The sequence below is a fragment of the Vombatus ursinus genome, unplaced genomic scaffold (genome assembly GCF_900497805.2).
Source record: "Vombatus ursinus unplaced genomic scaffold, bare-nosed wombat genome assembly UNPS02012515.1, whole genome shotgun sequence".
NCBI classification, from domain to species: Eukaryota; Metazoa; Chordata; class Mammalia; order Diprotodontia; family Vombatidae; genus Vombatus; species Vombatus ursinus.
Window position 1 is genome coordinate 1,405,046 of NW_020952293.1, and position 13,230 is coordinate 1,418,275.

A 13,230-nucleotide genomic window follows, 5' to 3' on the forward strand; every position below is an offset into this window, starting at 1 on the left:
GTTTCTGCCTTTTGTACCTAACTAAAAGTCAATTGTAAATCCCTCTTTTGTGTCGCCCTCAGAGGTGGAAAACCCCTGGCAAAAGGCTCTAAGATTATTCTTACCCAAAAGATTTGGTGAAATAGCAAATATTCGAAGCACTATTGCTTTTTCTACCCTAGTCTTAAGTATTGCTCAAATCACTCTTAACCTTTTTTCATTTTTGTTTTGTTTTGTCATCATTCTCTCTGTATTCCCTCAGGCCCTTCTTCTTCCATCCCTTGGCTTCTCTTATTTTCTTTTTAACTAATGTTTGTTGGTCTTTTTGACACCTGTCACTTTGAAATGCTCCCTCCCTCTCCAACTCTCCCTTAATAACAAATAATAATTATAGTCAAAGAAGAAAAATCAACACATCGACCAGGTCTGAAAACGTGTGCCTCATTTCACACTTATTGTATTCCACCTCTTCATCAAAAGATAAACTATCTGCTTAATGATCAGTCCTCTGAAATCAATGCAGTGATCAGAGTTCTGAAGTCTTGCTCTCTTGGTTCTGCTTACTTTGCTCTGTATCAGTTCATTCAAATCTTTCCAAGTTTCTCTGAATCCTTCGTGTTTGTCATTTCTTACAGCACAGCAATATTCTGTTACATTCATATGCCACAGCTTGTTCAGTCATTCCCCAATTGGTGGGCAATCTCCTAACCTTCCAGTTCTTTGTTAATCCAAAAAGGGTTGATATAAATATTTTTTCTAAATATGGGACTTTCCCTTATTGACCTCTTTAGGGACAAAGAGTTTGTATAGTTTTTTTACTTTTTAAGATAAATGTCAATTAGCTTTCCTAAATGGTTGATCCAATTCATAAGTTCACCAAAAGTGTATTAGTGTGCCTCTATTCCCATAGTCTCTCCAACATTTAATATTTTCATCTTTGCCACTCTGCTGAATATGAGCAGCACACCCTCAGAGTTGCTTTAATTTGAATTTCTCCTTATAATTAGTTTTTGGAGCATTCTTTCATCTGGTTTTTGATAGTTTACATCTCTTCTTTTGAAAATGGATTATCTGTTCCCATCCTTTCCCTGTTGAGAAATGGCTCTTGTTCTTATACATTTATATCCCTTCCTTATATCTTGGATGTCATACTTTTATCAGATATATGGGTTGAAAATATTGTTCTCATTTAAGGGTTTCTCTTCTTATTCTTATTTTCCTCTCTCATTCTCTTCCTTTTCTTTCTCTGTTCCATTTTGTCCCAACCTTCTCTTCCATAGATCCCAGATTTGTCCCTTGACTGAATTTATGGTCTCCATTGTCATCTTAATATACTCCAATAATACTCAGATGCTGTTCAGACTAGGGCTGACTCCTAGAGAGAAATAGGAAATTCCTTGGGGAATTCTGAACTAGAGGACTTTTTTCCTGGGTGGATGGAGGAGTACCAGCTTGAAGCTGTTAGACACAGTTTGGTTCAACAAAGATCCATTAAGCATGTGCTATGTACAGGGACATTGTGTCACCTAGTAAACCACAATCACACACATAGATAATTGGTAAGTTCTTGAGTGTTTCCCCCTCTTGAAAGGAGATGGTAGATGCGGAAAATAGTTGAGAAGCTTGCCTCAAGACCTACTGCCTCCTTCACTTCAGCTGAATTTGATGAATTCTTTTCAACAAACTGTATGCTACTGTGCCAGGAACCATTCTGAAATCTTTTAATGACTGAACTCTCATCTCAAGATAGAAAGAACGCTGGCCTTAAAGAGAGGACACTGGATTCTAGTCCTGGTTAGGCTTTTGTCTTGCACGGTGACTTTGGGAAAATCACTTTTTCTCCATGGGACTGTCATTTTTCTCATCTATAAACTAAGGCAGGGGTGGGGAACCTGCAGCCTTAAGGCCACATGTGGCCTTTTAAATCCTTTAGGATTTGTTCTGTAAAATTTGGATTCAGCCAAAAGGCTGTGCTTAAGGATTTAGAAGGCCACATGTGGCCTTAAGGCTGCAGGTTCCCCACCCCTGAACTAAGGCAATTGGACTAGATGATTTCTGACATTCTGTGGTTCTTTGAATTGAAAATATGACTGATATTGATTAATGTTAATATTAGTCTCAATAATTAATATTAATATTAATGAATAATCTCTTGATTCTATAGCAGGCTCTACTCCCCTAACTTGAAAAGTACAGAAAAAGTTCCCAGGTTGATGAAACTTGTGGTAGGATTTCCCTAAGCTTCTTGCTTGGAGTTGCAAACAGTGAATCCGCCTACTCACCCACTCTTAATGATTTGGTGAGTCTGAATGTAGGCAGCTCTTAACTGGCATTCTGGGAGAGGAAGAAAAGGGCAAAAACCAAATTCACCCCATGTTCCTTGTCAGCTTCGTCCCAAATAGCTTTTTTCAGGCCTCCTTACATTTGAAAAAATCTTAAGAAACCAGTCACAGTGTTCTCGGTCGTCTGTAGGAATGCTGTCATCTTTCACTTCAGTCAGATGAACAAAGATGCCTGCTTTCAGAAAGGGCTAAAATGGATCATTAAAAGAAAAAATCCTGTTTTTGCTAGAGTCCAAATTCCCCAGGCTCCTCTGATATGACAGGATGACAGCCAAGGGATCTCAACAAACCAAGTTCTGGGAAGCGCTAATGAGATGGAGCCAGGCCAAGCTGTGCCCCCACAGGAATCCAGAAACACAGCCACCTGCTCTCCTCACCCCAGCCTGGCCAGAGGCTGGCACCGGAACACCATGAGACATGCAGTGGTCTCATTTCAGAAAGGGCAGTTGTGACAGAAAGGACTGAGGAGAGCCAAGGCTGACCTTGCTAACTGGAGACCAGAAGGAAAATCACTTCTCTTGGCCTCCATGTTTGCGAGGCAGCCAGTGACAAGGAATCAATCACTGGATGTTGGCCAGACTTCCCCAAGGGATTCTTTGGTACTGCCAAGATATATCTAAGAGCCAGTCACATAATATTCAGTGGACTTGTGACGTTTCTTGAATTGTTTGATTCTAAAGTTGTTGAATTTTTGATAGGCTTTTATCTTATGCCTTATCTCCCTAAGATTGTAAGCTCCTTGAAGGCAAGAGTCCTACTTTAAACATTGATGAAGTCTGTTTAGTGCCTAGGAGAGTGCTTTGCACAGAGGAATGCCTCACTACTGGTTCAGTGAATTTCATCTTGTGGCAATATTAATAATCCCAGTGCTTCTGTTTGTAAAGTACTTTCACATACATTAACTCATTGGAGCGTCCCAAGATGAAGGAGGGAAGCTAGATGAAATAAAGAATGATTAGCAAGATTGGGATCAATAAGGTCTGGAACTCTGGGGAGCTGAGACAGTCTCAGAGCTATGGTAAAGGTCAGAGTTTTTAGGGAAAAAAAAGCATCTGTTTCCTGTCGTGGGGAAGGATTATCTTTACTGGGTCTAGGGCTCACAAAGACATTTTAGCCCTGCTGGTGGTCTAGGAATATAAGTTGATCACTGACCCCTTTCCTATGACAGTAGGTAGATCATTCTCTCTTCTTTTTGGAGACGAGGTGCTTTCAAGTTTGGGCTGCTCTGGGAAAGATCGTAACTGAAATATATGCTGAGCAGGGCTCTTTATATTTGTATGTAGGTATTTATGATTTCAAAACACCAGTATGTTTTTTTCATTTAATTCTCACAACAGTACTGTGAGGGATGTAGTACAAATGTTTTTATTCCCATTTTACAGATGAGAAAACTGAGGCTCAGGAAATTAAGGGACTTGTCCAAGAGTATACAGCTAGTGAGTTGCAGAACCAGGAGTCAAATCCAGTTTCTAGGACAATACACACTCTCCTGAAGGCCTCCAGTGAAAGCTTTTTAACATGGATGTGATCAGTCACAGTTGGACAACACTATATCTTGACCCCAACATAGTGATGTCATTTTGGTCCTCTTTGAGCATGAAGGGCGGCAACCAACCAATATATTAAACACCCCCAGTGTGCCAAACACCATGCTCAACCCTGGAGATATAAGGACAAAAATGAAATAGCCTTTGCCTTCAGGCAGCTTATGTTCTGTTTGGGGAGACAGTATGTATTAGGTAAATTCTAAGGAGCTGAAGAGGTTTCCTTTGTATAGAAGATAGCCTTAAGTGGCATTTTTAAGGAAATAAGGGATTCTGAGAGGCAAAAAAAAAAAAAGGAGAGAGTACATTTCAAGTATGGGGCACAGTCCAAGCAAAGACCTCAAGATGGGTGGTGGAGTTCTACAGTGAGAATGCCAGTGTAGCTACACCACAGAGTACAGGGAGGGGAGTGGTGTATCATAAAGTTGGAAAGGTAGATTGGAGCCAAGCTGTTAAGGCCTTTAAGAGTCAAACCAAGGAGTTTATATTTGATCCCAAAGGAAATCATTGGAGATCAGTTGATAAGCTTATGATCACACCTACACTGTAGGAAAATCATTTTAGTAGCTGTGTGGAGAATGGATTGGAACAGGGCAAAATTTAAGGCAGGGAGACCCATTAGGAGGCTACTGCCTTGTAATTGTCCAGGAGAGAGGGGACAAAGATCTGGACTAGGCTGGTGGCCAGGAGGGTAGAGAGAAAGGGACAGATGTGGTGGAGGTAAAAATACCAAGACTTGGCAGGTGGTTGAGCATGTATGTTTAGGAGAATGAGGAATGGATGATAGATAAAGAATTTTTTAACTGCTTCCTACATGCTAGACATTGTGCTAAGCACCGTGGATACAAGACAATGCCATCATAACAAAACCAAGGTGATTCCTACTCTTAAAGATCTTACGTGCCAATAGAGGAATTATTTTCTTTTTAACTAATGTTTGTTGATGGTCTTTTTTTGACACCAGTCACTTTGAACCCCTCTCCCCTCTCCCTTAGTAACAGATAATGAGTATAGCGAAGCCCCTGCCTCCCCCCCCAGGGTTGTGGTGAGGATCAGATGAGATAATTGTCAAATGCTTATTGACCCAGGGTCTGGCACCTAGCAAGCGCTTAATAGGTTCTTATTCCCTCCCACCATCTTCAAGTTTTAAGGTCTATGTGATCTCTAGTCAACAGAGATCTGGTGCTGAGACCAGGACTTCTTTCCTTATCCCTGTACATGGAGGCGGATGTGGGTGATGAGGGTCCCTCAGGACAATTAACATCTAATAACCCAGGCTCCCAGTTTGCTGTGCAGGCAAAATTCCCCCCTTTCCCATTCAGGAAGCCTGTACCCTGTTCTCTCTCTCACTTCGTGGCTGGTATAGGTGCCCTTCAACAGAATGCTCTTTGCTCCAGGGCAGTGCCCAGTGACTAATCCTCCTCTCCCCTTTCCCCTCCCCCCTCCTCTCCCCCCTACCCTACTTCCTTTTCACTTTTTTGTTGTTTAATGGGATTGAGCAGCACAGCATGTACACGCAGGATAGGTTGGGACTTCATTATCTTTCTTTCCAAATTACCCTTTCCCCAAACGTCCCTATTTCCATTAAGTGAATCGCCGTAGCTCTCATCTCCTAGCTTCTTAACCTTTTCTTTACCCATGACTCCTTACTCAACTGAAACTGCCCCCCCAAAGTCACCAGTGACCTCTGAATTGCCAGATCTGATGGCATTTTCTCAGTACTTATCCTTGATACCTCTGCAGCCTTGGATACTGTCAACCACCCTCTCTGGGATGTCAGGACCCTGTTTTCTCTTGGTTCTTTTCTTGTCCGTCTCCTTTGCAGCTCTCCTGACTGGTATAGCCTAAAGCTCTGTCCTGTTCCCTCTTCCTTCTCCACCCGCTCTCTCAGTAGTTTCCTTATTATCTCTATGCAGATGGCTGCTGGGTGGATATATCTAGCCCCTGCCTCTCTCCTGAGCTCCCAGGGTGCAGGACTGTATCTTCATGAATGAGTGGCTCTTCCTAGGTAGGCAGTGTGCCACTGACCAGGCATTCCCATGGCTATTTCCCACTTTCTTTGTGACAAAGGAGGCAGAAACCACCTCCTTAACCCCATTCTGGGTTAGGGTGGCTAACGAGAAAGAAGAAGTACAGGTTGTAAGCCAGTGGGTGAGCTTGAATAGCAGAACTTTTCCATTTTATTGTTTGTAAACTCTTCTTTGGTGAATAATAAGACAAAAAACTGAAAGCGAAAACAGGGGAGAACCAAAATGGAGAAGGCAAGGCAGGTCACGTTCTCGTCACAGTCAGAAGCTGGAAGAAGGAACGAAACTACACACCACCAGTTAAAGGGGTCAGGTGAGACTTGGGGAACCGGGGCAGAGGAGGGACACTGGGGAGCAAGACAGACTGTCACCCTATTGGACGCAGTAGCCTAAATCATACAACAGATGAGCTCATGCATCACAGCAAAGAGAACTAGGGCCCCTCTCCCCTAATCCAAGTCACAAGCAGAGCAGCAAGGCTAGCCTGGGGTGGGGTGGAAGTGATGGGGGACGGAAGGCTCAGTGGACATCCATCAGCAGCGGCCGCTGCCTTCCTCTCCTGCTCTCTGGGTGTGCTGTGTCGGGTAGCAGGGGATGTTCGGGGCCTCATAATCTCTAGGTCTTGGTGGAAGCGGCAGGGCAGAAGAAGGGAGAAGAGAATTGGCAGGAGAGGAGGGAAACTGATGGCCACCCCCTTTTACATGGGGGGCTCGCTACAGAGCACAATCTCCAGGTCCTTGCGGTAGAGCTTCCCGCCTTCAGCCAAAGACATCACGCTCTTTCTGTAGCTTGTGAGATTCTGAATATTCATCTCCTGGGAGACCAGATGAGAGGGAGAGAAGGGGTGAGGGGTCAGTACAGGTGGCCACTTAGAAATGCAAGACTAGGACCTCACTCCCTGTCATACACACAATTGAGCCCTTTCTGCAGTTGGAACCACTCCAGAGGAATACAAGAGGTTTATCTGAACACCACATGAATACAACACAGAACTGAGTAATTTGAATCCCTGCTTGGACTTTGATCTTCCTTCTAATCCTAACCCTAAATCTTCATCTTGCAAATAAACTCCCCTTACCCGGCCTCCTCCTATAGGCCAACAAGCCATGTCCTTGAAGGTAACGGGAAGGTCTTGGAATATGTGATAGGGTCCGTACTACCTAAGAGGTAGCCCAGCATCCCCTTCCAAAGGACTTTGCTGAAGGAAGCCACGTTAGCACAACCAGACACCGTAGAAGATTTCCCCCTCCTGCCATGGACTAAAGCCTCATGCCACATCACAGTGCCCTACTGCCCAGTATGGGCATGGGGTCAGTGGCATCAGATGTTTGAGTTTGTTCCAGCTGTATCTAGTATCCGTCTAAATACCCCTCCCCATGTCTTCGTGTTACGCAGAAGCCAGTTTTTAATGTGCTTCTGGCACAACTTAGGCCTTTGCAGTATTGTTCTATATATATTTTTTTAATTTTTATTTTTAGGCAATTGGGTTTAAGTCACTTGCCCATGGTCACACAGCTAGTAAGTGTCAAGTGTTTGGTCTGAGGCCGGATTTGAACTCAGGTCCTCCTGACTTCAGGGCCGGTGCTCTGTCCACTGCGCCACCTAGCTACCCCCTGCAGTATTGTTCTATAAAGCTGAATTAGGGCATGAGTCCGAAGTTCAGGACAGCCACCGAGACAGAAACCTGTCAGCAGCATTCCAGCATTGCTTGTTTCAGAGACGTTACCAGGTCTATGTGCTCAGTCACTGTGGTAACTAGAGTTAGGGGATGGCCTTTGAAAGTTGGGTTTTTGGTAGCTCCCGTACACATCTAGTATGTTCGTGTCATCACCCCCATTTTACTGATGGAAAACTGAGCCACAGAGGTGGTTGACTGAAGGACCAGCCCAATCACAGCTGTCCATTTCCTTAGCTCCCAGAGCTTGTTCTTGAGCCATTTCAGTCGTGTCTGACTCTCTGTGACCCCATTTGAGGTTTTCTTGGCAAAGATACGGGAGTGGTTTGCCATTTCCTTCTCCAGCTCATTTTACAGTGAGGAAACGGAGGCAAACAGGGTGGAAATGACTTGCCCAGGGTCATACAGCTAGTAAGTGTCTGAGGCCAGATTTGAACTCAGGTCCTCCTGACTCCAGGGCCGGTGCTCTATCCTCTTCGCCACCTAGCTACCTTCTACGGAAAGCCTTTCCCAATCCCTCTTAATTCTAGAGCCTTTGCTTGTTAATAGAGGCTGTCTTTTGTCTCTCTTTGTATCACCAGCCCTTAGCATAGCACCTGACATACAGCAAGCACTTAATAAATGTCTATTGACTGACTAACAAAATCCTAAGAGCTCTCATGAAAATGATCCATGCCTTTGAAGTAGCAGGGTCTACCACAATCACTTCTTTTCTCCCCAAACCGGGTTCTAGCTACAGAAAGCTCTTAGTTTGCATCATCTTCTCCCTTTAAGTGACCAAATACCTAACCTGCAGAGTGGTTGAGGTGGAAGGTTCCCCAGGGGAGCTGATGGCATTCACATCCTGTGTTCCCTAACTCTGGACCAAAAATCAAATATTCCTTGGGAAGTGGTTCTGGATGGAAGCACCCACTTGAAACAGATCATGAGCTCTGGGATGTGTGTCTCTTATTCCCGACTAAAGCTCAGAATGGAAGTCTGCATTAGGTTTTACATACCTGAGTCTAAACCAGGGGTGGGGAATCTGTGGCCTTAAGGCCACATGTGGCCCTCTAGGTCCTCAAGTATGGCCTTTTGACCAAATCTAAACTTTACAGAACAAATCCCCTTAATAAAAGGATTTGTTCTATAAAACTTGAACTCAGTCCAAAGGCTGCACCCAAGGACCTAGAAGGCCACAGGTTCCCCACCCCTGGTCTAAACCTTCTAGGTATTTTTCATACATACAGCTACAAGTAACAATAGTATTTCCACTTTGTGGTATTTTGGGCACTGCTGTGCCCACTCCCATGAGTGCTTTCTCCATTCTCACCCCAGTTCAAAATCTTGCAGTCACTCTTGGATTTTTGTTCTCCTTTTCAAGAAAAAAGAAGTTGTTGACAGTTGAACTTTTCCCACATTCAGACCTGAACCAAGTCTATGACTTTCCCCATCACTTCTCCTTCTTTATTCACCCTGAGAGGCAGTCCTCTAGCTCACGCCAAGGTCAGCTCATACCTAGGCTTTGTGAATCTCTGCTGTCTGGCTGTTCTTTCTGCTCTTGTCATTTCATTGGATCCAAAATGCTGCCTTAGATTTGAGTTTCTCAGACAGTGGCTTTGCTTGTTTTGCTTCCTTGCTTAATGATTTTTTCTGGCTCCCCTTAGGCAGAATTACAAGGTGATTAGCCAGTCCATCCTTACATTTATTACCTTCAGAATCTTCCCCTCTCCTCTTCTCCCTATGCTACCTAGAAGCATGCGATCAGGACCAACGCTACATAGAGAAGCATTCTTGGTAGTTTCAATTCTCTAGGCTTTTTTCACACCATGAATCAGTTCAGAGCTCTGAAAGGAGTTAGGTAGAAAGGTAACATAATTGTGGGAGAGGCGTGCTTGGCTTTAGGGGTTCTCATCTGTTCCAGGAAAACAGATTTGCTTGTGACCCCCTTTTCTCACTCACTCTGCCTTTCTTCTTTGGGCCTATTATGTTGTCTCATAGCTTCCCACCTCACATCTGCTCCTTCCTTCCCACATCCTCCTTCACATAGGAAGCTTGCTTAGATTGGGCAACTGGGCTGGTGCAAATCCTTCTCAGATTTTCATGGGATGGGCTGAGGCAGAATTGTGGTTCCCAGTCTGAGCCACACCTCAAAAGGCTCCCCCAAAGACCTCCTCACCTTCTTGTTTTTCTCATACAGGTCCTTCAGAAGAGCATCCAGTTCATTCTCATCAATGTAGCCACTCCCATCCTGTGAATTGAGTGCACACACTTGTCAGGAGATTTCTAGTAATTCCCTCACCCTTCTCCAGCAACCTCATCTTCCCATCACTCAGCACAAGCTGAGGAACATTAGGGCTCATAGATACTATCTTAGACCAGCTGGCCAATCTAGTCAATTCAGTCACAAAACTATTTTAATGGAGAGAGAAATCAATCATTCATTTTTCAAACTGGCCAGCTATTTCTCTCAAAATAGTTATTCTGACCGCTGATGCATGGATTACTTTATTCTTTTGTTATTATTCGCTAGGGCTGAACAGATCCCCATAGAGTGAAAAAGGGTTTGACAACTTCCTGGAAGCCATTCCAGAGAGGAGGTTTTAAGAGAAAGCATTCATTTTCCAGAGACAGGTGTTAAGGGCTTCTACCACCACATACCACTAAGGATGTCCTAGTCAAAAGGAAAATGCTAAATGGCACTGATGAGCCAGTGGGAGGCTGGAAGTGACCAAGACAGCATTTCTGATCATTTTTCTTCTGCTGTGAGGCTTCAGATTTCCTATCTCTGGCCTTTCCCCCTAGAAATACAGCCTTGCTTTCCTTTATGTATGCTGGCCTACTTTTTACCTTGTCATAAAATGTGAAGATAGCATTGAACTCTTCTGCAGTCAGCTTCATGCCCTGTAAGGATTGAGGATGCGTGGATGAACAAATAAAAATCAATTTAAAAGGGGTGTGTGTGTGTGTGTGTGTGTGTGTGTGTGTGTGTGTGTGTGTGTGGAAAGGGGCTTGTGGGACCAACATTCAGTAAGAAGAGGAAAGGCACAGAAAAGGGAAAGAAAAAAGGACTGTTTTACCTGAAATTTAAGGAGAAAATTTTCCTGTACAGGCAATAGTCTGGAAGGAAAATGTTAGAGTATAGATTAGACAATAGACAAGAGAAACTGAGGCAGGGCAAAGGATTCTGGGAGAGGGTTAGTATCTAGAGAGAAGACTGAAAAGTCCAAATATGGGAGAAAACAAGTGAAATGAGTCGGTGGGGATCGTGTAGTAGTATTTAGTTTTCTCATTTCTGGAGATCTCATTCCACTTTTGTGACTTCCTTTATCATTTTAGACTAAGGCCAAATTTATATTCCAAGCACAATTCTTTTTCTAAGTTTCAATTCTGCATTTCTAGTTCTATTCTCTTTGGAAACATTTCAGATTGACCACATCCAAAGTAGAATTCATCAACTTTCTGATTAAACTTGTTCTTCCTCTTATTTTCCCCCTTCCTGGTGATGCTACTGCTACCCTATAGTCACGCAGGCTCAAGACGTTAGCATCACCCTTGATTCTTCCCTCCCCCTTGCCCCAGACCTCCAATCAGTTGTCAAGTACTATGGATTCCACCTCTGAAATATCTCCATTGCAGGTCTCCTCCTTTCCATTCACACTCATCACTCTTATTTCAGGCCTACCTCAGCTCTCTCCTGCATCATTAATATAGCCACCTAACTAGCCTCCCTGCCTCCATTCTTTACCCTCTTGCCTTCATCCTGCTGCCAAAATCGTCTTCCCAGTGTCCAGGTCTAATCACAACATTCTTCAAATAAGAAACCTCCTGGCCAATGGGATAAAATAGAAATTCCTTAGATATTTGAGTCCCTCTGGCTTCAATATCTGGCCTTATTTCATGACATTCCAATTCGTGTTCTTGGTGTTCCAGTAGAACTGGACCACGTATGGTCTGATCAGCCACAGTTGGACACACTGTACCTCGACCCCAGCATAATGATGCCATGTTGGTTCTTTTCCAGAACAAAGAACAGCAACCCCAAATGTTCCCTAATCTCAATAAGCTATCTCCCATCTTTGTGTCTTTGAGCACAATGTCTCCCACGCCATGGTCTCTCTTTCCCTCCCTCCTTTATTCCTCTTCCCATTCTTCCCCTGGTCAAGACCTACTTCTGGAGTTACCTTATTCATGAACCTTCCCTGATCCTCCCCAGCTAGAAAATACCATTCCTTTGAAGGAACCTCTCATGGCCTCTCAGGCCATTCCTGGTTTTTCTTATGTGCCTTATAATTTTCTAATTTGTCTTACAGTAATTTGTACGCCTGTCTCTTCCCTCCCCTTGTTCCTTAGGGCTGAAAGCTCTTTGAGTGTAGAGACTATGTCATTTTTCATTTTTCTATTATTAGCATCTAGCACACTTCCTTAAACATGGTAGGTGCTTAATGAATGTTTGTTGAATTCAGCTGGAAGATGCCTTTCTTTTTGGTTGGCCAGAGGTGATGGGATCATAGCCACTAAAAGCAGAGCTGACGACCAGTAGGATAATTGTGGTAATGACATTGGACGTGTGGGTGGCTCTTACCGGGACATCTCTGAGAGGCCCAGTTTACCATCTCCATTCAAATCAAACATCCGCAGCTGTTAGGATACAGAAAGATATTTGGGTTATTGGCCTGCAAGCCAACCAGCCTTCTTCATGTATAAGGCAGTCTGGCAAAGACTGATTTGACACCAAGTTCTCGGAACCTTGGCCATTTCCCAGCTACCTCCTATTTACCAACTATACTTCAGGCTTTGTTGGAAAGGAAAAGGAAGGGGATAATGTGCAGGGACACCCTGAGATTGCTTATTTCCCTCTGAGGCTATGTGGAGGTCAGAAATGAACATCACTTAGAAATGGCACCCAAAGTGATAGCAGGAAGGCACAGACTCCATCCTCTCCCTTCTTCCTGTATTAGAGAAGCTAGAAAACCAGGTTCTCGTTTCTTGCTGAGCCCTAATTGTCTTATTTTCAGAGTCTTGCCTAGCTCTCTCTCCTCATCTCTCCCTTGCTGGAGCAGCAGAGGTTGCCATGGAAATGGTCAGTCCCCAAGTCTCCTGCTGGCTCAGGGGTGAAGGCTCAGAATTTCAGCCATTTCTTGGATGGAGCATGGAGGGTAGGGAGCAGAAAGTAGAGGAGGGACCTGAGTATGATACAGGCATGCTGAAATAAGGGTCCTGGGCCAGTTGGCCTGAGTCAGTCTTGGGTCTGAGATAAGTGGTGTTCCAAAGATCATCCAGGGATCAGAGCCCCATCAGCTTGGGACAAAGGCTGAGTTCCAGTTCAGTTCTCCTGTCCTAGGGGGAAGCTTTCTACTTACTATGGTCTGTGTGTACTCTTGGAGCTTGGGCTCATCATAGGGCCGGTTTGCTTTCTTCAGCAGGTCTGACAGGAATCCCTGAAAATGTAAGGATTCAGTGACCCAGTGAGCCTACAGTGACATTGGTGGGATTAAGTAATACTATGGAATACAATTGGCTGGTCTAGGGCATAGGTACTTGATAAAAAAGGGTCAGAGAACACAGAGATAGATGGAGGAAGCAGTGAAACCTACCAACATTTTCCTCAGGTTATCTGTCCCAGTGGTGGGAGGCATGGTATGTCTTTTCTGGTCAGGGATGTGCCCGGTCTGAAGGGAAGG

The 13,230-nt window shown here is 44.2% G+C and overlaps 1 protein-coding gene across 2 annotated transcripts in view; it reads right to left on the reverse strand.

Moving 5' to 3' along the window:
* Positions 1–6,036: 6,036 nt before the first annotated feature.
* Positions 6,037–13,230, reverse strand: part of CALB2 (calbindin 2) — a 29,965-nt gene continuing 22,771 nt past the window's right edge. Inside the window, exons 6-11 of one of the 2 annotated variants that reach the window (XM_027857946.1) lie at positions 12,910–12,987; positions 12,132–12,187; positions 10,627–10,666; positions 10,397–10,450; positions 9,726–9,797; positions 6,037–6,706 (exon numbers count right to left, since the gene is read on the reverse strand). In XM_027857946.1, coding sequence (XP_027713747.1) covers positions 6,590–6,706; positions 9,726–9,797; positions 10,397–10,450; positions 10,627–10,666; positions 12,132–12,187; positions 12,910–12,987 — 417 coding nt within the window. In that variant the 3' untranslated portion in view covers positions 6,037–6,589. The remainder of the gene's footprint in view (positions 6,707–9,725; positions 9,798–10,396; positions 10,451–10,626; positions 10,667–12,131; positions 12,188–12,909; positions 12,988–13,230) is intronic. The other variant, XM_027857947.1, reaches the window with a different exon arrangement.